This window comes from Saprolegnia diclina (genome assembly GCF_000281045.1).
Source record: "Saprolegnia diclina VS20 unplaced genomic scaffold supercont1.6, whole genome shotgun sequence".
Classification (NCBI taxonomy): Eukaryota; Oomycota; class Saprolegniomycetes; order Saprolegniales; family Saprolegniaceae; genus Saprolegnia; species Saprolegnia diclina.
This window is the reverse complement of record NW_008246073.1, coordinates 547,137-574,602: the sequence shown is the minus strand read 5'-3', so window position 1 is coordinate 574,602 and position 27,466 is coordinate 547,137. Positions and strand designations below refer to the sequence as shown.

Below are 27,466 nucleotides of genomic sequence, written 5' to 3'. Positions count from 1 at the left end.
GCAAGGCCTTTCGCAATGACCGAGCGAACCTGAAGGGCGACAACACGACGGTGGACCAGAGCAGGACAGGACCGGCGATAAATAGCTTGGTTGGACACGATGGCGCAACGAGTAGCGAGTACCGTCAGCGACCGTGATATTTGAACGGCACTTGATTGCATCTGTGCATGGAAGCGACAGCAGTCGTGGCGACGAACGAACCCGAGATGACGGCGTACGTGCCATGCGGGCATCAACCACAGGCATCGCCATGCGTAAACGCGGGCCAAATGAAATAATTGTAAGCTGATCCGTCCCCTACTGAAGCCAAGACAAACATCGCATGTCGCGAGGTCTTGCAAATTACAAAGAATTTGCGGATTGCGTCATCATTTGCTTGCCGCTGCCACGAGTCGCCATTTTGCGATCCATCATGGACCTCGAGCTACGAGACGGTCATTTCTACGACGCGGACGGGCGCGTACTGCTTCTCAAAGGCGTGAACCTCGGCGGCTCATCCAAGCTTCCACTTGACCGCGACGACGGTGCCTTGTCATTCGTGGGCCGGCCGTTCCCACTCTCGGAGGCACGGGAGCATTTTGGGCGGCTTCGGCGCTGGGGCCTCACGTGCATTCGGTTCGTAATCACATGGGAGGCGATCGAGCACGCAGGCCCTGGTGTCTACGACCACGACTACCTGCGCTACCTTCGGGACGTGCTTCTCATTGCCGGCGAGTTTGACCTGCGCGTGATCATGGACCCGCACCAAGATGTCTGGTCGCGGTACACAGGCGGGGACGGCGCGCCGCTGTGGACGCTCACCGAAATTGGCTTGTATCCGCCGCACTTTGCAGCGACCAAGAGCGCGTTCTGCATGGACACCTACGGCGGTCGCCCGGAAGACTTTCCCAAAATGGTGTGGCCCACCAACTACTTCAAGTTTGCGAGCGCGACAATGTTTACTCTCTTCTGGGCGGGCAACCGGTACTCGCAAAACTACTTTTTCTCGAGTAGGAGTCTCATGCCTGTCGATGTGTATTGTAGGGTCGCGCCTGGTATCCTTGTACGCGGGATGCCCGTGCAGGACTTTTTGCAGTCGCACTACGTGAACGCGATTCTTGAAGTCGCCAAGGTCATCGCCGGCATGGACCACGTCATTGGCTTTGGTACCATGAACGAGCCGTCGCCGGGGTACGTTGGCGTCGCCGACATCAGCCAGCACTTTTTGGCGACGGAGCTCAAGCTTGGCCTCGCGCCGACGCCTTTCCAGGGCATGTGTCTTGCGAATGGCATTGACCAGCAAGTCGAAGTGTGGTCCACAGGTAAACCTCCACAAGCCGTCTGAATCGCTGGCTTCAAGTGTATATTCGATATAGGGTTCATGCAATACATCTTCAACCAGCCCGACACGGTCAAGCTCATCAAGTGCCACGGAAAGCGGGCGTGGCGCGATGGCGTCACGTGCATTTGGGAGCGCCTCGGGCTCTACGAGATGGACGCGCGCACGCAGCGACCCGTGCTTCGTCGACCGCAGCACTTTGCTAACATGGACTTTGGCGTCGACTGCTACATCCCCTTTGCCAACGTACGCTGCTCTTCCTTACCACGTAATCTGATGCGTCCACAGATGTATGCCGAAGCGATCCGCGCCGTCATGCCGCACATGATCTTGTTTATCGAGATGCCGCCGCTCGAGTTCATCTCGACGCCGTTCCCGACAATCTCGATCCCGCGCAGCGTCAACGCGACGCACTGGTACGACCCGATCACGCTCTTTCTGCGCTCGTGGAAGCCGTACTTTACGGTCGACGTGCACACCAAGCGGCCCATTTTTGGCAAGAAGAACGTTCGCGACGCCCACATCCGCGCCCTGCGGGCGATCCGCGAGACGTCGTCGCGCTGCATGGGCGGTGCGCCGACGCTGATTGGCGAGTGCGGCATTCCGTTCAACTTGACCAACAACAAGGCATACGTTTCGGGCAACTTTGACGCGCAAGTTGCCGCGATGGACAACACTGTCGCGTCCCTCGAAGCAAATCTGCTCTCGTACACGCTCTGGTGCTACACGTCGGACAACAACAATGTTTGGGGCGACAATTGGAACCTCGAGGTACGCATGGCTGGTGTCGCATGTGTTTTCATGCAGGCGTATAGGATCTAAGTCTCTTCAGCCGTGATCAAGAAAATAAAGGCAAAGGCGTCGACGCTGGCGGTCGCGCCAAGGAAGGATACGTGCGCCCGTCAGCCATCAAGATCAGTGGCCAGCCATTGACATCGCGCTTCAACCTCGACCGCTGTGAGTACCACCTGCGCATCAAGTCGACGGAGGCGACGACCAAAGCACCAACCGAGATCTACGTGCCTCGGCTCGTGCACTTTCCAGACGGGTACCACGTTCAGGTGTCGGATGGCTCGACGACCGTCAAGCACTTTGAGGGCTACGACGTTGTCTACTACACGCCGACCACTGCTGCCATTACGCATCACGTTCAGATCTCCAAGAACCAAGGTAGTAGCGCAGCTTCAAGCTCGTCGGTGCACTGGACGGACATGCTCCGTAGATGGTGCTGTCTCGGCCAACGCACACCACAATCCAATGACGACGACGACAGCCTCTACCATCGTGCGTCGTCAACGACGGCTTCGGAAGATGTCGAACGCATAAAGCTCCATCTGTGAGCGTCGCTTTATGTGAATTAGAAGCGAACGTAATGGTCAAAGATATGGATGTATGGAAACCCGGACACGCTGCGTGTGCAGCTGCTGTGGCTGTAGCCCCCGGGAATCTCAAACACCGATAGATCCTAGCCAAGAAGCATGAGTCGAAGCGCATGAGAGCTTCGCACCTGGGGGCGCACCGTAACGTCAAGCATGTCATACGTGATCAGTGGAGTCCACGCGCCATCGAATCGGCTCGCTTGAATCAAGCGTATCGGAACTAGAACGATGCAATCCCCGTCCAGAAAGACTCGGTACGCACCGCGGTCTGACGAGCGCTCATAGATGCTGATGTGGACATTGGCGTCGCTATCCTCCGAGACCCAAAGGCGGCAGTCGACGCCATCGATTGTACTCGTGCCCTTTACAGTCGAATGACCACACTGGCCTTGCTCCCAATGGCTCGTACCTGCAGTGTGAGGTCGGAAGGAACGTGTGGCAGTGGCATGTCTTCGCCTACGGACACTCGAATGATAGCGCGGACCCGGTCATTGCATAGTTGGCTGTACCCAAGTACGCGCGCTCACACTTCTTGTACTCGCCATACTTTACCATGTACTCCTTCTTCTATCGTTGGCGCGTGTTATATTGACGTGGCAGGGCGTACGCACGGTATCGTAACGCCGAATGTACGTCTTGCCCTTGTCGTAGCCGGCGAGGATGTCCGCGCGCGCTACTTTTTTATCGAAGTCGTAGCGAACCTTGAGGCGGCGAAGCCACGGAGGGTAGTCCTTGGACCGATCGACGAGGTGGGCTATTTGAGGCCGTCATTAGGAGCGGTTTGGCCGTGGCCTCATGTACATGTGATCTCAATGTTTGCATCGAAATGAAGTGGCATTCCCGGCGGTGCCATCTTCGAGCCATGGACGGCCATGCACGCAGCAAGGAGCATGCCGAGAAGGTGCATCTCGGCCGTCGATCGAAAAACGCGATCTTTTTCCAGTTAACGGATCCGGATAATACTCGCGCACTCGGCGTCGAGCGGGATTTGGCGCGCTTTGAATTATCAAAGTTGTTTTAAAAATATATGGGCATTTGTAGCAAACTAAACCGTGGGTATTTGAATTCGCGGTGGAATCGTGGTTGACCGCACGGAATTTAATTTTGGCATTTTCAGTTGCCGAGGGACCGCAGCAGCGATGGTCCGAGGAACGCGGGCGAAGGCCGCTTCGGCGAAGGAAGCGACGACGAAGCCGGGCGGTCGAGGACGCAAGGAAGCGCCCAAGAAGGGGGATGACGAAGCCGAGCATGAAGCGCCCGTGACCCGCGGGTCCAAGCGTGTGCGAGGAAAGCCCCTGGCCTCGGACGAGGACGATGCTGCGTCATCCGAAGCCCCCGACGTGCGCAAGCAGCCGGTGAAGCGTGCTCGAAAGGCGACCGAGGTGCAGGAGCCATCACAGGAGTCGGACGAGGACGATGTACCTCCGACCGAGACGCCAGTCCGCGCCACGAAGAAGCAGGCAACGTCGTCCCGCAAGGCAGATGAGAGCACAGACGACGAATCACCAGAACCAGCGGCGTCTAGCGCTCGGGGACGCTCGGGGAAGGGCGCTACTAAGTCTTCGACGCCAAGTAAGATGGCGGCAACTCGACGTTCGTCACGAAACGCGGCGGCGATGGACGTGTCCCAAGACGATCCCAGCGACAGCGACAAGTCTGCAACGGAACATGTCGAGCCTGCCGAGGAGGCGAAGATTACCCCCGGACGCGCGCGTGCGACGCGGCGCAGCAAGGCGACGACGCCTGCGAAATCCACGACGCCAAACAAAGCGACGTCCGAGCCCAGCGCAATTGAAGAAGATGCCAACGAGAGCGACGTCTCTGAATACGACGAAGAAGAAGAGACGAAGACGTCGACGCAGCGACGCAGCGCGCGTACTCGCAACCCAGCCCCAACGTACAAGTCGCCGTCGATTGCAGCCATGGCAACAGCCGCCGCGGTCGAATCCAGCTCGTACCTACCCTTTTTCTTTTGTATTTTGCTCGTCTTACATATGTGCATTCTAGGGTTCGACCGCATCGTGCACCGCGGCCCAACGCACGTACGTTGAACCCGAAAATGAAGGCCGTCAAGGGCAAGGGTGGTCGCAAGAAGGAAGAGTCGGATGACGAAGTCGACAAAGACCTCTTTGAAGCTGTGCGAGAAGGCACGTGCAGTATCCCCGACTTGCTTCAAGGCTGGCGCAGTCGCTACGAAAGTGATACCGAAGCTGCTAGCCGCGAGCTGCTCAACTTTCTATTGCAATCGTGCGGCGCCGCCTCCAAGTCGATTAAGGACGACGACGACATTGAAGAATTGGACATGGGCGCGCTCGTGGACGCGATTGTGGTCGACCTCGAGGCCTCCAAGGATCTCAACTACCCGATCGTGTCCAAGACGAAGGTATCATTCCTATCGCTGTTCCAGTAGATCCAAATCATTGGATTAGGTGTACCGCTACTTCAAGTCGTCGTTTGCCGAGTTCTGGGAGCAATTTGTCGTCGAGTGCTGGGACAGCGAGACGTTCCAGTTAACGGACGTGGTTGAGAACTGCATCGATTGGCTCACGACGCTTTCCAGGTTTGACACAGCCGTCACTATCCGTGTGTTATATCACGTGGATATAGCGCTGAAGTCCGGGCCGTGCGTCATACGTCGACCGTGGCCGCGTACGAGATTGGCAAAGCCCTCGTCGACCGCGCGCGCTTGGTGCGGGACCAAATGGCGCCGATCGCGCGCCAGTACACCGCCGAAGCTAAGAAGCTCAAGGACACACCCAAAAAGACACCCAAGTTCAAGAAGTTGCACGAGACTAAGACCAAGTACGACACGCAGCGCAAGAAGATCATGGCGGCCATCGACATGCTCTTCAAGGGTGTTATCGTACACCGTTACCGCGACATTATGCCCGAAGTGCGCGCCGCATCTGTCGCGGCGCTCGGTGCATGGATTCAGCGCATGCCGGACGTGTTTCTTGAAGACAACTACCTCAAGTACTTGGGTTGGATGCTCAACGACAAGCACGCCAAGGTCCGCGTCGCCGTGCTCGAGGCACTCCAAGGCATTTACGAGGTACGACGGCAGGTCGCTTTGTACGCCGCTGATGCAATTGCGCGGATCTAGTCGGCGAAGCCATCAAAGCTCGAGGCATTCAACGCTCGCTTCTTGCGCCGCTACCTCGAAATGTGCGACGACGTTGACGATGATGTGGTCCTGCGTGCGATCCACTTGGTCGCCAAGATTGATCGGTAGACGATATACAGATTGTTGTGGATCTGACGCTTTCAGTAGACTCGACATGCTTGGTGACGATTGCGACTTGACGGTCGTCGAGCGTCTTGTCTTTTACGACCAAGATGACCGCATTTCCAAGGCTGCGGCAGAGTTTGCATGTCTTCAGTACGATGCGTTCGGTGTCAGCCGTCAAAAAGAGCTCTCCGAGGCGCAGCTGACGACGCAAGCCATCGCACTTATCGAGTTTGCCGACGAGTACATGGAGTCCCTTGGCGAGATCGAGCGACCGATGGAGACCCTCGTCGGGGCTTTTTGGGACCTTGAAGATTGTCGTACGGTTTAGAATATATGGGATACGCGCGCTCACGCATCAATCTTTAGAGGTGATCCAGAACTGGCGGCTTTTGGCCAAGCTACTCGGCTCGGACTCGCAAGACCCCGCCCTCACGTCCGAGCAACAGGTATGTGCCAGCGCTGCCATTATGAATGTTGATTTCACTCTACGTAGACTATCTTGATCCAGCTGATCGCCGCCGTGCTCAAGCAGCTTTCAGAAGACGAGTCGGCACCAAAAGCGCGCAAAGCAAGCTCGCGCAAGAAGACGTCAGATGAGGTACGGAATTATCATTATTTTGGGTGCTAGATAAACAAGCATGCGTAGGAGCCAGCATCGATTTACTTTTGCCGCGAGCTGCCGCACTTTATGATGCGTTTTCAGGCCGACTCGGAAAAGGTGTGCTTGCTCCTGCAGTGGCTCTCGCTCCTCAATTGGAACGCGTCGAACATCAACCAACACCACGAGCACGTCGAGATGCTCCTGCAGCGTCTCAAGCAGGTCTATATTACGTACTCGGAAGAGCCCTTCTTGGACGCGCTCTCGAGCGCGTTCCACTACATGGCAGAGAGCAGCAACACAACGCTCAAGCGCGACGTGGACGTCGTTCTCTTTGCGATCGCACAGGAAGGCGTCGACCAGTGCGCAACGCTCATCCGTCAGCGCAACCTCGACGACGACGAGCAGTTCACGCTTCGGGCGTGGCTCGCCCGCCTGAGCTTTCTCGGCGGATACCTCGACCTGCGCGAGTACCTCAAGGCGACAGACCGGACGTTGCTGCTCGAGTTTATCGCGGACCGTAGCACCCACTTTGCCGGCGACGCGCTCGCGATCAAGTACGCGCTCAACATTGTGCTCAAGGACCTCCTCTGGGCGACAACGCCCGTCTTTGATATGCTTGAGAAGAGCGAGGTGCCTGACGACGTCGACACTCATATTCAGAAAGTTCTTCGACGCCGACATGCCCTGGAAGACGCGCTTTTGCAGCTCCTTTCGATGCACCTCAAGCAGCGCGTGACGCGCGACACACTCAACGTGCACGACGTGCTCGATGATGAGCTTGACGAAGACGCGCCGCACTGGGCCGAGATCCAAGCGGTGCAACTTGAGGCGTTCAAGGCGCTTTGCGATGTCCGCTGCTTGTGTGTCGAGAAGTTTGTTGCGCTCGCGCCGCCTCTGGACATTGTAGCGTACAAGCCACATCCGAACCTTCTTGCGTTAAGCCAATCATTCTACGAGCGCGCGCTCGAGAGTGACGACGAGGACGAAAACGCGCAGCGGGACGTGGTTGTGGCGCTCGCGAGTGCGTCCATTTGGAATCCTCAAAACAAGCGCCAAGCCGCTTCCGTGCTCCGACTCGTGACGTACGCAGGCCTTCGTCCGATCGCCAAGGCGTTCGGGAAACTCTTGAGCTCGCTCTCGCCGGTGAAGCTGCTTGAAGTGCAGATGGTGGCGCTGCGCCACACCTTCGAGGACTCACCGCAAACAGCCATCGATCTCGCCAAGGCGCTGAGCCAGTCTCTCGGTGTGAAACTTCCGGTGTCGTTGCGGGGCAGCTATCTCAAGTTCCTCTTTGAGGGACTCCGCGTCTCACTGTTGTCACCGCTGGACGAGCATGTCGGATTTCTCCAGCTTCTCAAACCGTACTTGTACCGTCTCGAGAAAGCGGCGATGAAGGAGCTCCAGGAACATTTTGATGCCCTTCGCAGCCGCCTTGTTGACGACACGACTGACGTTGATGGCTTTCTCGATGAGTTTTACACCGTCTTTACGGGAGCCGGGCCCAAGTCAAGCGAGTCTTCCAGTGTCCCGACGCCCAAAAAGCGTCGCCGGGCAACGTCCTTGTCTGACGACGACGACGACGACACCGCTGCGACCAACCCCACGGTCTCGAACGTCACGATTCGGAAGCGTCGTCGCGGTCCCGAGGCCCAGCCGACGCGACGAAGCAGCCGCATCCGCTCAGCGCCCGACTCGGATGATGAGGTGTTCGACCTCAAGGAGACACCAAACGTCAAGATGAGCAGCGAGGCCTCCGCCGACGATGAGAATGCCGACGAGGAGGAAGTCGAGGCGAATGAGAACGAGGAAGAGACCAAGGACGACGAGGAAGAGACCAAGGACGACGAGGAAGAGACCAAGAACGACGAGGAAGAGACCAAGGACGACGAGGATGAGACCAAGGAGAACGATGAAGAGACCAAGGACGACGAGGAAGAGACCAAGGACGATGAGGAAGAGACCGAGGCCAACGACGTTGATGAGAATGTTGCCCAAGTCGAGGAGGATGCCCCAACGATGGTCTCGGACGACGATGACGAGGTCGCGAGCTTCCGCACCAAGAGACGAAAGACGGGGTAGCATCGTTTCGCTGCGACACTGGCCAATATATTTTGTTTGCTTCACACATTTTGCATTACGGTGCATCTGCTTGTCGACTCACTCCTCCTACTTGGTCGACGCGACGTTCTTGGATGCTTTGCCCATCTCGACCGACCGCGTCCGAGCCGCAAAGTTGAGCGTGCAGAAGGTTTCTTCGGCGTTGTAGTCAACGGGCGACGAGCACGCGACCATGAGCGTCTTGGAGTCGCCGCCAAGCGAGTCTTGGAGGAGGTACGTCAGCGACGAGTCGCGGTACGGCACGTGCTTTTGCTTGTTGGCGCGCGCCTGAATGACATTCCCGAGCGTCGACAGCGATTGGTTGATGTTTTGCGCCTCCTTGAGCCGCTGCCCCTCGGCGCCCGTCTTGGAGAGGCGCTCCGAGCCCGCCAAGTCGACCAAGTGCAGCTACCGAATCGTCATTAGCTATGCCGATAGATCCCACACAAGATACTTTGCCCGTAGCAACCGCGTTGGTGAGGACGTTGGTGCTCTTGATGTACACGGAAAGGATCGAGTGCGACCGAGAGCTGTGCTCGTTCATATCCGTCGCAGACGTCGCGCGGTTTTGGTTGCCGCGCGTGATGAGGTTGAAGACGTCATTGGCGTTAGCCACGGCGAGCATCGTCAAGCCCTGCACAAAGTTGCCGTTCGGGCCTTGGCGCACCGAGAGGTTCCTATAGCCACATGAATGCATGTATGGCTCGTGTGCGTACGTCGTCGCAGCGTTTTCTGCGAGAAGGTCGCGGATCACTTCGTTATAGATTTCCATGATGCTCACTTGGATTTCGTCACTGTACTCTTGCTTCCGGCTCTGCTTGAGCGCAAAGAGCTCCGTGAGCGCGCGCGGGTTGATGCCCGGGTTCTCAGTGGATCCCGACATCGTAAACGTCTTGCCCGACCCAGTCTGGCCGTACGCAAAAATGCACACATTGTAGCCGTCGAGGACGGACGTAATGAGCGGCTAGAGTCGATGATACGCTGTGGCGTTGACAGAAAATCATCAGTCGTACCTTGACTTGCGCAAAAACCTGGTCTTGCGTCGATTGCATGTCAAATACATGCTCAAACTCATACGTTTTCGACTTGCCCTTGTCGCCCGCGAGCGAGACCTCCTCGGGGCCGTTGAACTTGGCGACGACCTTGCTTCCATTCGCGAGCTCCGACTTGGAGATGGGTCGGAACCGACACAGCACGCGGATGTTGCCCTGGAGCTCCTGCACGAGGTTGAAGAGGCGCTTTCGCTCCTTCATTTCGCGCCGGTAATTGTCGACAACACCAGCGAGCGCGTCGGCTTGCACCTTGACGCGCGCCTCAATTTTGGATGCGATGTCTTTGGCCGCCGCCGGGAATTGCGTCACGAGGCCACTGACGCCCGTTCGCAGCGTGGCGAGGTCCTGGCGTTGCGCAGCCAGCTGCGTTTTGGCCGCCGCGAGCTTGGTCTGGAGCTGCGAACTGCTCTTGGAGTTAGTTTCGAGCTTCTTCCGCAGATCCAAAATAGACTTCTTCGCCTGGTCCTTTAGCTTGTTCAGTTCGGCTTCGGCTGTTTGCTTGAGCTTTTCGTGCTTGGCGACGTAGGTTGCCTCCATCTCGGACGCCGCAACCTTGGCCGCTGCGAGATCGGCTTCGAGCTGCGTGATTCTGGCCTATAATCGCAGGTAAGAAAAGTGCTTTTAAAGGTATCGAATTGCACTTGGTCGGCCACGGACGTGGTGGGCTGCACTTCCGACGCTGGTACAGCAACAACGGTGGCTGCTTTCTTGGCCGCTGCGAGTTCTTGCTCCAGGGACGCAATCTATTCGCATCAATACAACGTCTGCCCAACTTGCCGACCCGCCAACTACCTTCTTGGCCGAAGCTTGGAGCGCGACTTCCAGCTACACGGGCGACCACATGGCACCATCGACATCATCGCCCTGCTGCATACCTTTTTTTGCGCCGCTTGGGCTGCGGCATCGATATTGGTATCCGGGGCGGCGGGAGGCAGAGGCGCGTCCTTGGCTTTGCTCAACTTGGTCTGGGCGTCCTTCAGAAGCGCGAGGAGGTTTTGCTTCTCTGACTCGAGCGTCGCAACCTTCTTTTGAAGTCCGCTTGCATCACTACTGGAGCTCTTTGAACCCGCTGTCGTGTCAGCGCGCAGCTGCTTCTTGAGTTGAAGGTTCTGCTCCGTGAGGGCGTCAATCTCGGCGCGGAGGCTGCCAAGCGGATCGTCGCCACCGTCGTCCTTGGTGGACGCTGCTGTCGCGGATGCCTCGGCGAGTTCCGTGTCGACGGGGTCAAAAGCGATACCGCCGGCGCGTAGCTTGGTCTCGTGCTGCGAGATGGCGTACAACAGGTCTTGCACGAGCGACTCTTTGGCCTTGAGTTTCTTGTCGAACGTCGTCTTGAGAATCGCGGTCTGGGATTTGCTCAGGAGTTGGAGTTTGCTGAGCGAGCTCTGCGCCTTCTCTTCGTTTTCGATGGCGACGCGGAGCTTGGCGAGCGCGTCCTCGCACTTTTGCTGCCACTCGGCGTTGTTGGAGGACGTCTTTGGCTGCTCGAGCATTGCGTCGTCGTCGTCAAGGCCGAGTTCTTCCTTCATCTGGCGCCGCCGCACCGCGTCATCGTCGTCTTCGAACGTCGCCTTGCGCACAAGCTCGGGGTTGTACGTCGCCGGCCGCGAGAACGAGATGCTGCGGCTCGACATGTCTGAAAAGTGAATTTGGGCGTCGTCACAGAGGTATTTTGAGCTCGAAACGCACCCCGTCGCAACGGCCCGCGAAACCACGCGAATGACGTGGCAGCACGACAGCCTACTTTTGGTCACGCCCCCGAAGCACCTAGTCCCTTGGCCTTATTTGCCTCCGTCTTGGACTCATCACTTGGCACCATGGTTCACATTTAGCAGTTGAAATGGCCAAGATCGTCTCGGCAGTATGGTTGAGTGCAAGCCCCTTGACGAGTGTACATCTCACGTCGTACTTTTACGCGCTATCATTCCTACTCGGCCGCTAATCCTACTGGAGCACGATGCCGACCTTGCCGTGGGGCATGCGCGGGCAACGCCAGTTGAAGAGGTAGTACTGGAGCTCGCCGCTGCCAATGCCAAACTTGAGCTCTTCGAGAAACTCCGTGTTCTCCATGAGGTTGAGCGCGTTGAAGACGTCCTGTTCCTGCTCCTTGGCGAGGATGAGGAGGTCCTCCATAAGCTTCACGAGCGGCACGGTCGTCGCGACGTTGTAGTACGAGTACGCCGCGTTGAGCGTCTTGTACGTCTTGTTGCCGATGATCGTGGATGGGAGGTGGTAAAAGCTCGCAAGGTCCGTGACCTTGTGCGTGGCCGGGTCTTCGACAACATACGAGCTGACGACACCAGCGCGCGGGAGGAGCCAGTGGGCTACCTCGTGCTCGTTCATGTCGGCGACGAGCTCAAACTTGGCGAGGTACGTGCGGAGTAGCGCCGTGACGCCCGCGACATGGCGTGGCGCCATGGGCACGAGGTTCGGCGTCGACGTCGCATCGGGGAGCTTGAGCTGCTTGATCGTGCGAGCCATGGTCGAGTTGGGTGCAAGATGCGAGAAGCCAACGTCGATGAGCTTCTTCGGGTGCAGCGACCGGTGGAAGTAGCGGCAGCTCGAGACGGGCATCGGCAAAACGACGCCGGCCGTGTAGATGGCCTGCCAGATGTTGCGCAGGTTGACGCGGCGCGTGATCTCCTTGATGAGCACGGGCGCGAGGCGCTTGGCGCGAAGCTTCTTGTGCACGCACAGGTAGTTGATCTCGGCCATCGGCATCACATTCTCGTAGGCGCGGATCTTGGTGGGGAAGCCGCCGATGAAAGCCATGAGCTTGCCAGTCTTCTCGTTGCGGACACCGACGTGCCAGTCCTTGTGGAAGCCCGGCGAGAGGAGGACCCACTTGAGGAACTCCATCGAGTAGTCAAAGCGGAACATGTTGTCGTCGTCTTCGACGTAGTTTTGGTACAAGAGATCGTAGAGCTCCTTGAGCTCGACCTCGTTGGTCAAGTCAAGGTCGCACCAGACGAAACCGGCAGGCATGTTGAGCGGCGTCTTGCGGACATCCTCGACAGTCTTGGGCGCGTCAATTGCACCGTGTTCCGTGGGGTGCTCCGAAATGGCAGGCACGGGCTGCGTCTTCCAGAACTTGTAGTCATCGTTCTGCTTCTTGATGCGCTGTTCCGCCTGCTCCTGCGTGACAAGGTTGAGCTGCTTCAGCACGCGCAGGAACTCTTCCTGCTCCTCGACCGTCACGAGCTCCGCCTTGTTCTTGACCTCTTCGATCGCGGCTGCCACCTGCTGCTTGTCCATCGTCGCTGACGCAATATGGGAAATGCTCGCCACACGTGGTTGGCTTGCGCTATCCGGAATCTTCGATTTTTGAGGCTTCGAAGTTCTGTATCCGGATTGGATTTGCGTGCACCTAGTCTGTGCCCAATGTGCTGCACATCAGCGCACATTAGCGGCATCGAGTCGAGTCATAAAAGCATGATCTTGCCAACAGCTCCAGGTAGCAAGCAGTATTAGCAAGGCCATATTAAGTATCAGCTTCAGCATTGATAAGATGAACGAAACCTCTTCGCACTACTGCAGTACACTGCATGCCTCGGGATGGACTTGTTGGCGACTCCTGTGCCACGATTGCACTTCAAGGGGCGGAAGAGGTATCTTGCACAAACGTGCTCTGTATATGACCCAGCACGTCCTCGAATCAAGCGCGAACACGCCGATGCCAAGCTGAGACCAGGAATCATAATCTGAGGTTGTGCCGTGGGCAGCTGCAGTGGACCAGAATCAGGCACCATTACACCGCAGTAGATTTGCTCTATGAGTCGTGCTTGTTGTAAGCTGACTTTACTTGGTCCCATGACGATGTGATTTGGATCAACGCTGGGAACACGCAACAATTTGCCCTTGACCTCGCTGTGACATTTCGCAATGGCCGTCGTCTGCTTTGGATCGGGCCGCGTGGCCTTCCCCTTCGTCGAGAAGATCACACGCAGCGCTGGCACGCAGCTGGTCCTTGTTTCTGATGACGCTCGACAGCTAGCGCAGTTGCGCGACAAGGCGGCTGCGATGGGGCGCTTCAACTTGCAGACGCACGAGCTCAGCATCACGGACGCGACTTCGGCCGTCGCTGCCGTCGTCGCGTGCCTCGAGCAGTTCCAAGCAACGTGCGTCGCTGCGTTGGTGCCAGAAGACGCGCAATTCGCGATCGCACGCGCCTGCATCGCGACCAAGACACCGCTCGTGACAGCGAGCTACGCGTCGCCACGTCTCCGAGCCCTCGAGCCGGCCGCGATCGGCGCCGGCATTGCGATTCTCTGCGAATGCGGTCTTGATCCTGGCCTCGTAAGGCGACCCTTCTCAAATAGTTTAGCTTCACAAAACGGACGTACATTAGGACCACATGAGTGCTAAGCAAATGATCGCTCGCGTCCACGCTGCTGGCGGTCGCGTCCATGCCTTCTCGTCGACCTGCGGCGGGCTCCCGGCGCCCGAGGCCGCCAACAACCCCATCGGCTACAAGTTTACGTGGTCACCTTTGGGTCGGTGATGCAAACGGCATTTGCAGCATCGACCTTATCTTCTATAGGAACGATGCGGGCGATGCAACGGCCGGCCAAGTACAAGGTCGACGGCCGCGTCGTCGATGTACCCGGTCACACCCTCTTGGAGCACGCTTCGCCTTCGCGCGCCTTTCCCGCGCTCGCGCTGGAGCAATTACCGAACGGCAACGCACTCCCGTACGCCGAGCTCTACGGTATTCCGGACACCGCGTCCATCTCCCGCGGCACGTATCGCTACGCGGGTTTCTCGGCCATCCTCGCCGAGTGCATTGCTCTCGGGCTCCTCGATGACTCGACACCGACGGGCGACGCGACGTCCTGGAGCGCACTCGTGGCAGCACGCCGCCAAGCGCTTCCGAGTTTGCACTTGAGCGACCCGACGTTGCACTTCTTGCAGTGGCTTGACGAAAGCGGCGTGTTGGCGCCAGCGTCGACGGCGCTGGAAGCTTTCACGCGCCGGCTCGAGGCCAGGCTGACACTGCAGCCGCATGAGCGCGACCTCGTCATCATGCGCCACGTTCTCGTCGTCGAGCAAGCTGACGGGTCCTTCGTGGAGCACACGGGCACGCTTCTGGGGTACACTGGCTTTCATGGATCCAATCTTACGTGCTTCTGCAGATACGGGGATGCAGACAGCACGTTCATGGCGCGCTCAGTTGGCCTCACGACTGCAATTGGGGTCGAGCTTATGTTGCAAGGACGCGTGACCAACAAGGGATTCGTGCAACCGGTGGCCAGCGATATCTACGAGCCAGCGCTGCAAGCCCTCGCAGACGAAGGGATTTCGCTGGCCGAGGCTACGCGGGTCTTGGCCAAGCTCTAACTGCGACGACAAGTAGCAACATGAAGATGAGCTGGTATTAGTTTAGATGGCTAATTCGTTAAGGCAGGTCGGCGGCTCAGTCGTTCTGCTTGACCCTCTTCTTGCCCCGCGCGCCTTGATCGCTCGTAGTCTGCTTCGTCCCTTGCTCGTCGTCCTTGGTATCATCCTTGGCCAACTTGGAACCGTTGCTTGGTCGTCGCTAAGGGTCAAAGGAGGATGCATCACAACTACTGTCCAAGGGCATCGTATGAATCGATCAATGTTTTGCACGGGCGTGCGATAGTACCTGGCCGTTTGTCGTCGCATCGCCATTCTCGAGCATCTTGGAGGATGCTGCCGCGAGCCGCTGTCGGTTTGCGCCCTTTCTGTGAATCTTGTAGCCAAAGACGCGCGGGACGTAGAGATGCGTCGACGGAGCCGGCTCCAGGTTGCTGTACGTCATGAAGAAGAGGTGCGGGAACGTCGAGCCAAAGTAGGCGCCATCAACTACACAGAACACACTCGTTAGACTCAGCATCCCAGAAGAGCGGTATCGTACTGGTCGCGCTCTCGAAGTCAATTGCAGGCGTATACAAGTCTCTGCACTTGGGGCAGTAGACCTTCATTTCAGCCTTGCGCGGCTCATCATACATGCCAGCGGGTACGACGGGCTGGCCGTCGCAAAGCGCGCGCGGGCAGTAGCCAAACTCAGCCTCGCGGTACTTCTTCAACATCGCGTCGAGGCCATGGCTCGTGATAATGTACCGGGCGTGAATGAGACCGTAGAGCTCCACGGCGCACGACGGCACGTCTTCGTCGTACGGGATATCTAGGTTCGTGGGCGTGAGATGCATCGGCGGCGGCGTAGCCATCGAGTACCTGTCAAGTCGAGGATTATGTTGAGTGCATCCTGGTAGTTGGGCACGATAGCGCGCAGCCCGTAGAGGTTGAACGAGTCCTCGATGTAGGCAGGGTTGATCTCGCAGAAGTACTCGTTGCCAGGGAGGCCGCAGAACCACTGCGACCATTTCTCCTCGTCCTCTTCGTACTCGTCCGGCTCGTCCGCGCTGCTGTTTGCCATCCGTACCATCAAGCCAAGTTAGCCCAGACCCGACTTTGGCCGTTCGTGAGTGTGTGCGTCACGCAACTCCACTCCACCCGTCGTTGCCACAGCCCCAACCCTAGCTGCGGTGCCCCGGGACGCCCCCTTCGGGATCCAATCGCGCCCTGCCTCGCGCCCCACAGAAATGGTGCCCCGGGGTCTTACCGAATATATATTTCACGGCGTCCTCGCGGCGCAATAAAATGGTGCCGTGCGCGTCGAATATCAAGGGATTTGTAGCGCAAACGCTGACTGATTTGAGCAAAATAGGAGAAAAAATAGCATGCGACGATCTGATTGGCGTATGGACGAGCCAGACCCAGGGTTGGTCACTTTACCGTTCAATATTAATATTGCGGCTGCAATATATCAAACGCGGCGCATTTCTTGTCGGGCGGGATGCAGAACTACCGAGCGTTGAAGAAGAAGACGTCTGGGTACGGCAACGTCCTCGACGTGGATCGAGGCCGCCACGAGCCGCGCCGCGCCGGCAGGCAGGAGGCCAACCCGCAGCAGCCGCAGTACCAGGTCGACCCGCTGCAGTACCAGCAGCCGCAATACCAGCAGCAACCTCCGCAATACCAGCAGCAACCTCCACAATACCAGCACCAACCTCCGCAATACCAGCAGCCGCAATACCAGCAGCCGCAATACCAGCAGCCGCAACACCAGCAGCCGCAATACCAGCAACAGCCACCCCAGTATGTGCAGCCGCCACAGCACTACCCACAGTCAAGTCACCCCGCACCTCTGCAGTATCACCTACAGCAGCAGGCACCTCAACACCACCAAGCACCTGTGCAGCGTGCGCCGTCACATCAGGACCAACGGACGCACCGCCAACCGTCACAAGATAGCCAGAGGCGACATCCGTCGTCGTCGGACTCGCGCACGCGCCAGGTGTCTGCGGAACCGGTGCCTCGCATGCCATCCCAACCTCGCGCGTCGTCGCGTCAAGCGTCCTCGTCGTCAACGCGACAGCAATCGTCATCGTCGACATCTGGTTCGGTGCTCAGAGCGTCGTCGGCGAAGGCCGAGTACGATCTCATTTGGCACCGTGACTCACTGGCCGTCGCGCTGCGTTGTAACTCGAAGCAGCAAGCTGTCATCAAGCGCGTTGAAGACCAGTCGGACAAAGTGGAGACGACGGCTGGTCTGTCGTCGGCGTCCGTGAATGATGTGCTTGTGGCCATCAACTGGGAGGACTGCACGTCCATGAGCTGGGACCAAGTAAAAGCACGGCTTAGCGAGCGGGACTTGCCGCTTACGCTTACTTTTCGATCGCCGTCGAAACCTGAGCCCCCTCTCCGCGTCGAACCTGCGCGATCGGTGCCGGCCGTCGTCCCAGAGCCCGAGGCTACGGAACCCGAGCCGGAGCGGCCACGGCGTGGCTCCAAGGCGATGACGATTCCGACGGCGTTTGCACTGCCACCACTGCTCGCGAACGAGTACAACGTCACGTGGTCCCAAGGCAAACTTGGGGTCGTGATCCACCTCGAAGAAGGCGGCCGCGCTGTCGTCAAGGAGCGCACAACGCCAAGCTCCGACCCGAGCACAGGTCAAATCGAACCGCGCGACGAGCTCCTCTACGTCAACGATGCATCCGTGGCCTCGATTGGCTACAACGAAGCGCTCCTCCGCATGCGCGGGAAGAAACCGATCCATCTCCGCTTCCGCCGCGCGATGGCCTCGGGGACGCTCATCGACACAATGGTCGAGGCGGACGGACCTGCCGAGCCGTACCAGCTCGTGTGGAAGACGGGTCCCCTGGGCATCGTTCTCAAGAAGAACAAGAACGACGAAATCTTTGTGCAGCAGCTCACCAACAAGGGCCTCTCGGCGACATCCGGCAAGATTGCCGTCGGCGACATCCTCGTGGCTGTCACGGGCGTGCCAACTGCGCCGCTTGGTCTCGCAGGCACGGTCGACTTTCTTCAGTGTATCCAAAAGCCCGCTGTTCTTGACTTTGAGCACCGCAGGGCGCGCCAGCCGTCGACAGCCAAGGTTGAACCCGACGTTGTAGCACCCGTCCTCGCAGCACCGACGCGAGCTCCCGTTCCGTCGCCGCTGCCATCCCCGAAGGACTCGTTTGGAGACGATGCGAGCGACCAGCAGTCCATTGCGATGATGGCGCTGCCAGATTTCGAGCGGTCGACGGGCACAACCGTGGTGCTTCCCGGTACGCTCGGAGAAACGTTTTTGCAGCCGCCCGTGCTGCTGCAGACGCAGTCGTCGATTTCAGAGGAAACGCCGGTCCTCGACGCGGAGTACCAAGTCGTCTGGACGCGGGGCAAGCTCGGTGTCGTTATTCATTTGGAGGATGACGTCCATGCCGTGGTTCGCGAGACCACCGGCACGGCGACGGACCCCAACTTGGCGCAAATTCAAGCGCGCGACGAGCTCATCGCTGTCAACGGCGTCCTCGTTGCAGACGTCGGGTACGCGGCGTCGCTCCAGGCGATGAAGGGTCCAAAGCCGATCACGCTCCGTTTCTGCAAGGGCGCCCTGGATGATGATGACGACGACGCCGAAGTTGTCATCGATGACGAGCCGTCATCTTCCGGGCCCGTGGTTTACTCGCTCCTCTGGAAGACCGGGCCTCTCGGCATTGTCCTCAAGCTTAATGACACGGACGACGTGTATGTCGCCCAGGTGACGGGCAAGGGCCTCTCGGAAGAGTCGGGCGCGATCGTAGTGGGCGACGTCCTCGTCTCGGTGACGGGTGTCCCAGCCAAGCCGCTTGGCCTCGCGGGCACTGTGGACTTTCTCAAGTGCATCCAGAAACCCGCCGCCCTCGTCTTTGAGCGCCGTCCGTCACCGGTCGTTGTGCACCAGCCGGCGCAACTGAACAGTGTCAACAAGGCTGTGCTTCCGATCCCCGATACGTCCGTTGCTGGTGCCGACGTCCAAACACCCGTCGTTGCCGACAAAGCGCCTGCATCTGTCGAAGCCCCCTTCGTCGCCCAGGAAGAGCTACCGACCATCGTCACAGTGGCGGTGTCACCGCCCACCGAAGCGATTGAAACGCGTGTGACGGCTGCCAAAAGTATTGAGGTCCTTCGACGCCCGGTGGTACGCGACCCCGCACCTCCAGCTCTTCTTGTGCCCGAGAGCCCGCTGCTGGCGCCCCGCGTCAGCATCCAGCCGCCGTCTGTGTGCGTTGCAATTGACTCGCCCTTGGCATCGCCGGCTCTCAGTGGAGCCTACGCGCCGCTCTCGGTCATCATGACGCCCCAAGCACTCCCGTCGCCCGTCATGTCGCCCGTCATGTCGCCCGTCATGTCGCCCGCGCCCGTGTTCACACCCATGCAGTCGCCTGAGGTCATGACCCCGCTCCAGTCGCCGCTCTCGTCGGCGCACTCGCCGATGCACTCGACGGTACTGACGCCGACAGCCGCAATGGAAGACATGCCGGTGGCCGTGCCTCTCGCTGACCACTTGGACGACACGACACGCGAGTTGGCGCCGAGTTTTACGGATCGCGCGTCCGACGTGTCAGCGATGACGGACCGTGCATCTGACGCAAACCCGATGGTCCTGACCAATCAGGACGACGCGATGAGCACACTCTACTCGATTATCTGGACAGGCGGTCCGCTTGGCATTGCGATCAAGCTCAACCGCCATGACGAGGTATGCGTCATGGCGCTCACCGGGGGTGGCCTCGCGGGCGAGTCGGACATTATTAACGTGGGCGACGTCCTCGTCGCCGTTGGCAACATCACTGTGCGTCAAGCCACGCTCGAGGAGACGTCGCGCGTCCTGAAGGAGACGCCGACGCCCGTGTCGCTTGTTTTTTTGCGCGCGCCCATCGACCGGCGCTCGCAGGTGTCGATTGACATGGTCCCGACGTCGGCGCGCGGCATCTCGACATCGGTGGACGACGCCCACGGCAGCCCGAGCTCGTCCGAGGCCAAGGCCGGTGCCATCTTTTCTGTTGTCTGGGAAGGCGGCCCTCTCGGCATCGTGGTGCGCAAGAACGCGCAGGACGAGAACTTTGTCAAGGACTTTACTGGCGATGGGCTTTCGGCGCAGTCGGACTTGATTCGTCGCGGCGACGTGCTCATTTCCGTCGCCGACGTTCGTGTCCGGAACCTCTCGCTCGCGGCCGCGTCGCAGGTGATGCAATCGGTGCGCAAGCCGACGTTCCTCGTCTTCCGTCGTCAGGCGCTCGCAGACGCCAATGCCGCCGCCTAGGCGGTGCCTGCTCTTTTCAAGACGCCGAGTTCGTACTACGTACTGTATTTATTATGAACTCATCGTAATCCAAGCGCCTCTTTGTGTCGACTTTCTACTCTTGACCTTGACAAGCGTGCTACCGAAGCAGACGCGACTCTTGGGGCATCCGCAGTGCATCGCGACCTTGTCGACACGGTCTCGACTCTGTTTTCTTCACAAGCAGCACCAAGACGACGGTAAGAACCCATGAAAGCTACTACGTCCAAGGCATCTCTTATATACCCTTGCTACGTCGAAGTGCTGGCTGGAGCCAACGGGAGCGGCCATGACAAAGTCGTGGGACACAGCGCCACCGAGATGTTTCATAGCAGCGTTGGCGCTCTCGCTCTCGAATTAGGTACACGAGGTACACGAGCACGAGCCCTCCAGACCGTGCTCTTGTCGCCATGAGTGGTGCCCCTCTAGCACTGTGTGCGTACGCGTCCGTGCACTTGTCGTTGCCATCTCCGTCGTCCTGGGCTGTCGATTATACACTGGCGCCCACTCTGAGGTGGGCGACCAACGATGCACTCGTGGCGCTTTCATGGATCGAGCACCGAAATACTAGTATCGCCGCCAGCTGTAGCTGCGAGCACGTCCAGTTTGCTCACGGTAAAAGCGAAACTAGCGCGCAGCTACCATGGTACCCTCCACACTCGCTATATCTTCATACATATTCTTCAGCGCCGCAGCGAGCGTTCTGCAAGCATCGCGCGCAATCGGCCTGCACAATGTGATCACCATGTGGTGCGCCCAAACCTCTACACGCGACCGAGATGAAAACCAGTCAGCGCACTGCCATGGAGCCGCGAGTTGCCGACGCGCCGCCTAGCCCCGCGACGTTGCAGAAGCTGCAGCGCAAGAGCCTCTTTCGACGACAGTCAATTCAAGACATCTCGCTGAGCTCGGAGCGACTCTTGTTGCAACACGAGCTTGCGCAGTTGACGCAAGTCGAGGTTTCTTGGGGAGCGGGGCCACTTGGACTTACGCTCATCAACGAAAATGGACGGACAGTTGTGAAGGCGTCGGCGTGCGATGAAGTCAATGCGGGCGACGTTCTCTTGGCTGTCAATGGTCAATTGGTGCTCTGGTGTGACTACGCAAGCGTCATGCAGCTGCTGCACTCCGTCCCGAGACCAGCGTCGCTCATATTCGCCCGCAGCCCAACACAGACCGTCGTCGACTCCGAGTCCTCGTTGCTGACGTCCGATGAAGTGTACCAGACGCTCGTATCGCTCTTGGCAGACACTCACGACCACAACGACGCCTCACCCATCGCGTCGACAGCGTCTGCCGCATCGAGCCATTCGTCGCTGGCCTACTGTCGCTGCCCCCACTGCTCAAAAGCAGCGGACCTCGAAGCCTTGTTTATCTCGAGTGATGCCACACTTGAGGCGGCGACGATGACCAGCCTCGAAGACCAGCTTGACAGCTTCGTAATGACCAAAAGCACAGACGCGGCGACGATGGCAACACCGTCACTGACGGGTAGCCCACGGCCAAAAGCACCCCCCGCGCGCTGGCAAAACCTCTTCAAAATCCCGCCGGGCGCCAAGTCTCCGAGAAGCTCGACCGCAATTGAACCGCTACCGTCGACACCCAATCCACCGGCGCCGCGATCCCCCTCAACCACTGCCGTCGTTACTCAGCCACCGACTGAATCAACTTCCGCAATGGTAGGAGCCCCATCAACCCATCCGCTGTATCTGCCGGTGCAGTACAACGTCGCCGGGTACACTCCAGAGCGCCAGCCCATCCTTGTACCGCACATGATCGTTGCATCCACGCCTGCGGCGAGCGTCGTTGTACCTCCTGCCGCAACGTCAGCCCTCACGCCACTTCCGCCTGCGCCAACGGTCGTCGCGCCCGTCCAACCTCTTGGGTTCGGTAACTTCATCGACTTCGTCATCTCGGGCTTCACGGGTGGAGGTCATACCTCAGCACCTGCTGCTAAAAAGCCGGACACCAAGACGCCAAAAGCTCCTGTGCCAGCGGCAACAGGATACTACAAAGTACGCTGGCGCCAAGGCACCCTCGGCCTGACGTTGAAGTTCGTGAACTCTCGCCTGCTTGTGACGCAAGTGGGGATTCCGCCCGCGGACTTGGCATCGAAATTTGCAGTTGGTGACGAGCTCGTGGTCATCAATGGCTTTGAGACGGCGCGCATCGGGTACCAGCAGTCGATCCACTTTCTCCAAACTCTGCCCAAACCGATCCGCCTCGAGTTCCTACGCGCCTCGGGTGCTTCCGAGGCCAGTGTATCTTTGTAGCAATATTGGCGTCAATAACACATCCGTGTCTGCTAAGAAAGCCTCTTGGACATGCGACATGTGGCGCGTAAAGGTCCGTTCAGTGAGTTTATATCCTTCTGGCAGCATTTGCCTTTTATTCAAGTCCCGACCACGATCGCAGTCCATGACGCGGCTGTCCAACCTTTTTGACTATGGCAAGCGCCGAGCGCCATTGGGCGACCTTCCGCCAGCTCCAGTGATCGACCCCAAAGCCCAGGTACGACGCATGCTTGGAGCGAGACGGGACGACAGCCCGTACTAGGTTGAGCCGAACGAGTCTGCGAAGCGCCACCCCGCGCTAGAGAATGCTCTTCTGCTGCGCACGTCAATTTCGATCGCATCAACAACATCCAGTCAGTAGACTCTAGTGCGACAAATATGCGCTCACGACCATGCGTAGCCGACTCGGCGCGGTCCAACATGGCGTACATTACGTACATGGCCAAGTGGAACGACAAGAGCCTTGGCTTGCTTATCAAGAATCGCCGCAACAAAAGCATCGTCAAGGGCAAGACAGAGGCGGCCGATGCAAAATGCAACCCGGACCTACGCCAGATCCAGCATGGCGACGAGCTCATCGGCATCAACGAGCACTCAACGATCGACATTGGCTTTGAGGCAACGATGGCGCTGCTCAAGAACATTGTGAAGCCAGCGATCCTCTCGTTTCGGCGCCAGATCCGCGAAGTCCACTCCAACAACGACGACAGCTTCACCTCCAACGCGGCGTCACTGCGCCTCTCGGACGTCCCGATGCCCGTCGCGTCGGTCGAGTACGATGCGACGCCACCGCCACCAACACCGCCAGTCGCTACCAGTGTGAGTGTCCCGAGCAATGCAACGACCCTCCCGAGCAAGTTTCGCAGTGGTCCAGAGGTACCTCCGTCGACGGCGGCCGACTTTATCGATACGGCGCCACCCATGACTCGCACAAAGTTCAACGGCATCGACGTCGTGCCGGAACCGTACTGGAGCGATGGTCTACGCGATGACTACGACGATGATGACGACGGTAGCCGCGACAGTCTCTTCGATTACGACCCACAGCAGTACGCCATGATTTCGAGTAACCGTTCGAGTTTGATGCCCTTGTCGACGCGCCGAGCGACACAAGTCAAGACGGGTGAGAGCGTTGTGCCGATGCTCATGTCGTCACGGTCGTACGACGCTGACGACGACGCTGGTGTGTGCAAGAGCGAGTTCATTCCGCTTTCGATGGACCACCGCGACGGCGCGCACGTGTTTACGCTCGTCCAGTGGTACGGGGAGCCGCTTGGGATCGCCTTGCACAAGAATAGCGCGAACCAACTCGCCGTGCTCTTTTGCACGGGTGAGGGCATTGCAGCTGCGGTCAACTGCATTTCTGTCGGCGACGTACTTGTCTCGATCGCCGAGGTGCCAATGAAGCGCTTCACGCTGCCGGCGTGTATCGACTTTCTCCAGGCAGCTCAGAAGCCTGTTTCGCTGCTGTTTCAGCGCCTTGAGCACATTATTGCGGACGGCTGCGCGAAGCCTGCGGTGGCGCAGCCTTCGCGGTGCGATCTGGCAGCCTGCATCGAAAACAACAAGCTCTTGCTCCGCCAGGAAGGCCCCTCGGAGGTCACGATTGAGTGGGACGGTGACGACGTCTGGGGCTTGCAATTCAAGCACTACTACGTCCAGATGGCTACTGTGCTTGTCGTGAGCAAGGCCACAAAGCTACGCAACGTCCGCGCCGGCGACCGCCTTGTAGCCATCAACGGTGTGCCCGTCGACGAGATCGGCGTCTTTGTTGCTATGCAGCAGCTCCTCGCCCGCACACCCACACACCTCACATTTCAATGCCACGACCGAGACTGGATGGTTTAGCAATGACGCTTGTACTAAGAACACGAACACATTTATCTAACATTCTGATCTGCTGTAGACGCCATGCATCTGGCCGGATCTGAATGTGGAGTAGCCTAAGCCGAGTTGGGCACGTCGAGCAATGTTGGCTTGCTGTGTCGCCGGGCCTTGATGGCAGCGAGCATGTCAACCGGCGCCTTGGCGGCAGATGCCTTCTTGGCCTTGATTTCATCGAGAAAGCTCACTGCAGGACGAGTTGTACTTGGAGCAGTTGTAGTAGTTGGCGCTGTCGGTGCTTGCGTCGTTACGGCAACCGAATCTGGCGCCTGCAGCTGCTTCCAGCTCAAGCGGGTGGTCTTCTCGCTGTATGTCGGAGCAATTGCCCGGTTGCGGACGCCGAGGTCGCTGCTGACGTCACGCACGGCCTTGAGCTGCGCGACGATTCGCGTTCGTGCTCCCGATGTCGGCTCCACGAGCAGCGCCAATTCGATCTCTTCAAGCATCGCCTCCACGTAGTGCAAAACGTCCATGGCAACGTGAACTTCGACGGTCGCGCGCGGGTCGCTATCGTCCTTTGAAGGATCGCGCTTCCCGCTGAGGTGCATGCCGCTGCGCTTGGCCATGCTGAGCACGACGTCCCGGGCGTCTAGAAGCAGCGAAGACCATTGGTCAAGGCATTGGCGCTGCACGAGTGCCGCCTCGGCAGTGGCGAAGCGACTCAGCGCCGCGTCTAGATCGTCCATCGCACCAAGCGCCTGCGTCACGAGGCGCAAGTTGCCATAGTGGGCCTTGAGCTCCTTTTGTCGGCGGTCAAGCAGAATTTGATTGCGCACTTCAGCAAGCGCCTTCTCGCCTGCCCCGTCCGGATCACTCTTCACAACGTCTTGGACAAAGTACACGGCGTCGGCGGGGTACGGTACACTCGACGTGGGCCGTGTATACAAAGCCTCCGCTTTTAATTCGACGACCGCTGGGCACTGCTGGCGCCGACCGCAGTCGTGAGTGGAAGTCTTGTGCAGCTCGAGCTGGCCGATGCCATCAACGAGCGCGTCGTGAAGCTTCTTGAACCAGGCGAGCTTCCGCGCCGAGAGTTCATCGGACGTCGCTTGCTTCTTCCACTCGGCGGCAGGCGTGGCGAGCACAACGTGTAGCGCTCGACGCTCGAGAACGCTGAGGCCCGTGAGACGGTAGGCTTCGATGACACTAGGGTGCATACGCGTGATCGTCTTGGGGTCCACGCGCAGTAGCTGTAGAACGTTGGTGCGCTTGAGCTTCTTGGCCAAATCAGGGCCGATGCACGCCGACAAATCCTTCTCCGTGAGCACCGAGAGGTTGACCGGCATGCAGCACCGGAGCTGCCGCAGCGCGGCTTCGTTTGTGGCGCAGTGCTGCAGCTCCCACTGTAGCTCCTTCTGGCGCTCAGCTTCCATGTACTCGTCCGTCATCATAAGCGCCGTGTTGTAGCGCTCCATGTCCTGCTCAAGTCGAAAGTACTCTTTACGAAGCGCTGCTTGCAGTTGCTTGTCGTCGCAAACGATCTCGGACGACCCGATCTCCTGCAGGCGCGCTGAGATCTCGGCGACTTTTTCCTTGGCTTCGTCGTACGGGATGTCTTCGGCCACATTGATGCCGGCTTGCTTGAGCTGCCGCTCCATCTTCTGCAGCCGTCGACGCAATTTCACCGTGTCTGTCGAGAGCTGGAGATCTTCTTTAAGCCGCTGCTGCGGCGTCGGGCCGCTCATTCGCCGCGACCGTTGCGTGCTTGGTTCCACACACAAGCTTTCACGAAACGTCATGCGTAGCTGGACTTGATCTTCTTGCGCCTTGAGCTGTCGCGTGAGCTCAACGATGAGCTTGCGGGCTTCTTGGAGCTCGTGCTGTTGCTGCAACGTCAAGTCTTGCTTGGACGCTTGCAACGCAATCTTGGACTCGAGCTCTTGGACGCGGAGACGACTTGCTTGTACCTGAGCTTCAAGCTCGAGCTCCCGGGCGTTCATGGCCGCGTCTTCCTCGTCCAAAATATCGTCGAGTGTCATGGAGGCGTCCGAGCTGTCATCGCATTCGTTGCTTCCCGGTCGCGACATCGTACACTCATCGTCCAGCGCGGGATCATAGAGGAGAACCGGTGCTGGCTCGTACAAGACGGTAGCGTCCGGAGTGAGCTTCGTCACTGTTGTCGTGTCCATCGCGAGCAGTTCGGCGCGGATGTCGTCATTGCGCCAGCGCAGGGTCGATGGCGCCGTAGGCTTGAGGCCTTGGCGGTAGGCAAAGAAGCAGCACGTGCAAACGCGAAACTTGTTTTCGATCAGCGGGAGATCGACTCGCTTGTGCATCGAGCAGCGGCTGCAAACGACGTCGCCGCACATGCGGCACGTGTGCTTCTTGCGCCAGAGCGTAAAGTCGCGCGCGCATACGAGGCACTGCTTACGCGCACTACGTTCTCTTCGATGAGGTCAAATCTGCTCGTACACACTACCTGTGCGGCACCCACTGGCTGCGCTGGACAAACCGGTTGGGGTCGAGGAGGATCTCGTCACCGTCGCATGCAGCTGCCAACGCCGGGTCTTCGTCGCTCTCGTTGGACGAGGTCATGGACCGAAGCGACATGAGCGTCTGCATCGATCGTCGGGAACAATCGCAGAATAGTGCGGCTACGCCAGGTCGGCGTTCGAAGATGGCGACGGGCGGATCTTCCAAACGTGTGCAACGGCCCAAGGTTGCACTTGTATTTTTGTATCTCGCGTCTCTGATTGGCCGAATCGTCATGCGCCAATCAGCGTGAAGCACAAGCATGGCGCGGGCAAGGAAGAGCGGGCAGCGTGCCGGACGCAATGATAGGCAGCATGAATGCCAACTTGGCCCATCTCGCCAGAGATGTCCGACCAGACTACGCGTCGCTCGTTGCTCTACTGTAGCACCGCAGGCACCGCGCCAGAGCTCGGCGTCAGTTAGTTGGCGAGCGACCGTGAATCCCAGCGCTGGACTCATGACGCACATTGCTGGATCAATGGATGCATTTTGCATGGGTGTCGCACG

At 58.8% G+C, this 27,466-nt stretch overlaps 11 protein-coding genes across 13 annotated transcripts; 6 read left to right on the top strand and 5 right to left on the bottom strand.

Moving 5' to 3' along the window:
- Positions 1-412: 412 nt before the first annotated feature.
- On the top strand, positions 413-2,644 carry SDRG_02693 (hypothetical protein; the record flags this gene model as incomplete). Its single annotated transcript, XM_008608288.1, has 6 exons — positions 413-963; positions 1,024-1,301; positions 1,356-1,564; positions 1,607-2,089; positions 2,134-2,488; positions 2,541-2,644. 6 exons carry the CDS (start codon positions 413-415, stop codon positions 2,642-2,644), a joined length of 1,980 nt encoding a protein of 659 aa, XP_008606510.1.
- On the bottom strand, positions 2,631-3,635 carry SDRG_02692 (hypothetical protein). The gene is made up of 7 exons (XM_008608287.1): positions 3,499-3,635; positions 3,309-3,451; positions 3,207-3,264; positions 3,107-3,153; positions 2,960-3,059; positions 2,826-2,917; positions 2,631-2,783 (listed from the first exon to the last, which is right to left on the bottom strand). Exons 1-7 carry the CDS (start codon positions 3,602-3,604, stop codon positions 2,676-2,678), a joined length of 654 nt encoding a protein of 217 aa, XP_008606509.1. The 5' UTR covers positions 3,605-3,635; the 3' UTR covers positions 2,631-2,675.
- A 178-nt stretch (positions 3,636-3,813) lies between these two features.
- On the top strand, positions 3,814-8,654 carry SDRG_02691 (hypothetical protein). The gene is made up of 9 exons (XM_008608286.1): positions 3,814-4,651; positions 4,705-5,080; positions 5,127-5,257; positions 5,305-5,749; positions 5,801-5,925; positions 5,969-6,243; positions 6,293-6,372; positions 6,420-6,524; positions 6,573-8,654. Exons 1-9 carry the CDS (start codon positions 3,837-3,839, stop codon positions 8,604-8,606), a joined length of 4,386 nt encoding a protein of 1,461 aa, XP_008606508.1. The 5' UTR covers positions 3,814-3,836; the 3' UTR covers positions 8,607-8,654.
- Positions 8,655-8,693: 39 nt separating this feature from the next.
- Positions 8,694-11,310, bottom strand: SDRG_02690 (hypothetical protein; the record flags this gene model as incomplete). Its single annotated transcript, XM_008608285.1, has 7 exons — positions 8,694-9,032; positions 9,079-9,301; positions 9,341-9,588; positions 9,638-10,270; positions 10,318-10,419; positions 10,469-10,501; positions 10,552-11,310. 7 exons carry the CDS (start codon positions 11,308-11,310, stop codon positions 8,694-8,696), a joined length of 2,337 nt encoding a protein of 778 aa, XP_008606507.1.
- A 310-nt stretch (positions 11,311-11,620) lies between these two features.
- SDRG_02689 (glycylpeptide N-tetradecanoyltransferase) lies at positions 11,621-12,931 on the bottom strand (the record flags this gene model as incomplete). The annotated part of the gene is made up of 1 exon (XM_008608284.1): positions 11,621-12,931. One exon carries the CDS (start codon positions 12,929-12,931, stop codon positions 11,621-11,623), a length of 1,311 nt encoding a protein of 436 aa, XP_008606506.1.
- Positions 12,932-13,558: 627 nt separating this feature from the next.
- On the top strand, positions 13,559-15,013 carry SDRG_02688 (saccharopine dehydrogenase; the record flags this gene model as incomplete). The annotated part of the gene is made up of 4 exons (XM_008608283.1): positions 13,559-13,972; positions 14,025-14,169; positions 14,217-14,766; positions 14,809-15,013. 4 exons carry the CDS (start codon positions 13,559-13,561, stop codon positions 15,011-15,013), a joined length of 1,314 nt encoding a protein of 437 aa, XP_008606505.1.
- A 13-nt stretch (positions 15,014-15,026) lies between these two features.
- Positions 15,027-16,131, bottom strand: SDRG_02687 (casein kinase II subunit beta). Of its 3 annotated transcripts, none has more exons than XM_008608281.1 (4): positions 15,872-16,131; positions 15,552-15,821; positions 15,300-15,499; positions 15,027-15,243 (listed from the first exon to the last, which is right to left on the bottom strand). In XM_008608281.1, the coding sequence occupies exons 1-4, from the start codon at positions 16,080-16,082 to the stop codon at positions 15,241-15,243; spliced, it is 684 nt and encodes a 227-aa protein (XP_008606503.1). In that variant the 5' UTR covers positions 16,083-16,131; the 3' UTR covers positions 15,027-15,240. The 3 variants fall into 3 exon arrangements, with proteins under 3 accessions (XP_008606503.1, XP_008606504.1, XP_008606502.1); XM_008608282.1 differs by having other exon boundaries at positions 15,027-15,240; XM_008608280.1 differs by having other exon boundaries at positions 15,027-15,212.
- A 335-nt stretch (positions 16,132-16,466) lies between these two features.
- Positions 16,467-20,381, top strand: SDRG_02686 (hypothetical protein). Its single transcript, XM_008608279.1, has one exon. It carries the CDS (start codon positions 16,494-16,496, stop codon positions 20,289-20,291), a length of 3,798 nt encoding a protein of 1,265 aa, XP_008606501.1. The 5' UTR covers positions 16,467-16,493; the 3' UTR covers positions 20,292-20,381.
- A 731-nt stretch (positions 20,382-21,112) lies between these two features.
- On the top strand, positions 21,113-22,582 carry SDRG_02685 (hypothetical protein; the record flags this gene model as incomplete). Its single annotated transcript, XM_008608278.1, has 2 exons — positions 21,113-21,800; positions 21,993-22,582. 2 exons carry the CDS (start codon positions 21,113-21,115, stop codon positions 22,580-22,582), a joined length of 1,278 nt encoding a protein of 425 aa, XP_008606500.1.
- Positions 22,583-22,727: 145 nt separating this feature from the next.
- SDRG_02684 (hypothetical protein) lies at positions 22,728-24,451 on the top strand (the record flags this gene model as incomplete). Its single annotated transcript, XM_008608277.1, has 3 exons — positions 22,728-22,820; positions 22,866-22,956; positions 23,004-24,451. The coding sequence occupies 3 exons, from the start codon at positions 22,728-22,730 to the stop codon at positions 24,449-24,451; spliced, it is 1,632 nt and encodes a 543-aa protein (XP_008606499.1).
- SDRG_02683 (hypothetical protein) lies at positions 24,444-27,125 on the bottom strand. Its single transcript, XM_008608276.1, has 2 exons — positions 26,907-27,125; positions 24,444-26,863 (listed from the first exon to the last, which is right to left on the bottom strand). The coding sequence occupies exons 1-2, from the start codon at positions 27,047-27,049 to the stop codon at positions 24,547-24,549; spliced, it is 2,460 nt and encodes an 819-aa protein (XP_008606498.1). The 5' UTR covers positions 27,050-27,125; the 3' UTR covers positions 24,444-24,546.
- Between the last annotated feature and the right edge of the window lie 341 nt (positions 27,126-27,466).

Coding starts and splice junctions, on each gene's coding strand:
- SDRG_02692 (XM_008608287.1), bottom strand. CDS start 3,604: ATGCACCTTCTCGGCATGCTCCTTGCTGCGTGCATGGCCGTCCATGGC. Junction 3,154..3,206: donor GTGTGAGCGCGCGTACTTGG/GTACAGCCAACT, acceptor GAGTGTCCGTAG/GCGAAGACATGCCACTGCCA. Junction 3,060..3,106: donor CTTCCGACCTCACACTGCAG/GTACGAGCCATT, acceptor TCGACTGTAAAG/GGCACGAGTACAATCGATGG.
- SDRG_02686 (XM_008608279.1), top strand. CDS start 16,494: ATGCAGAACTACCGAGCGTTGAAGAAGAAGACGTCTGGGTACGGCAAC.
- SDRG_02691 (XM_008608286.1), top strand. CDS start 3,837: ATGGTCCGAGGAACGCGGGCGAAGGCCGCTTCGGCGAAGGAAGCGACG. Junction 4,652..4,704: donor GCCGCGGTCGAATCCAGCTC/GTACCTACCCTT, acceptor TGTGCATTCTAG/GGTTCGACCGCATCGTGCAC. Junction 5,081..5,126: donor CGATCGTGTCCAAGACGAAG/GTATCATTCCTA, acceptor TCATTGGATTAG/GTGTACCGCTACTTCAAGTC.
- SDRG_02683 (XM_008608276.1), bottom strand. CDS start 27,049: ATGCAGACGCTCATGTCGCTTCGGTCCATGACCTCGTCCAACGAGAGC. Junction 26,864..26,906: donor AGCCAGTGGGTGCCGCACAG/GTAGTGTGTACG, acceptor AAGAGAACGTAG/TGCGCGTAAGCAGTGCCTCG.
- SDRG_02687 (XM_008608280.1), bottom strand. CDS start 16,082: ATGGTACGGATGGCAAACAGCAGCGCGGACGAGCCGGACGAGTACGAA. Junction 15,822..15,871: donor CATAATCCTCGACTTGACAG/GTACTCGATGGC, acceptor CCACGAACCTAG/ATATCCCGTACGACGAAGAC. Junction 15,213..15,299: donor ATGCGACGACAAACGGCCAG/GTACTATCGCAC, acceptor TTTGACCCTTAG/CGACGACCAAGCAACGGTTC.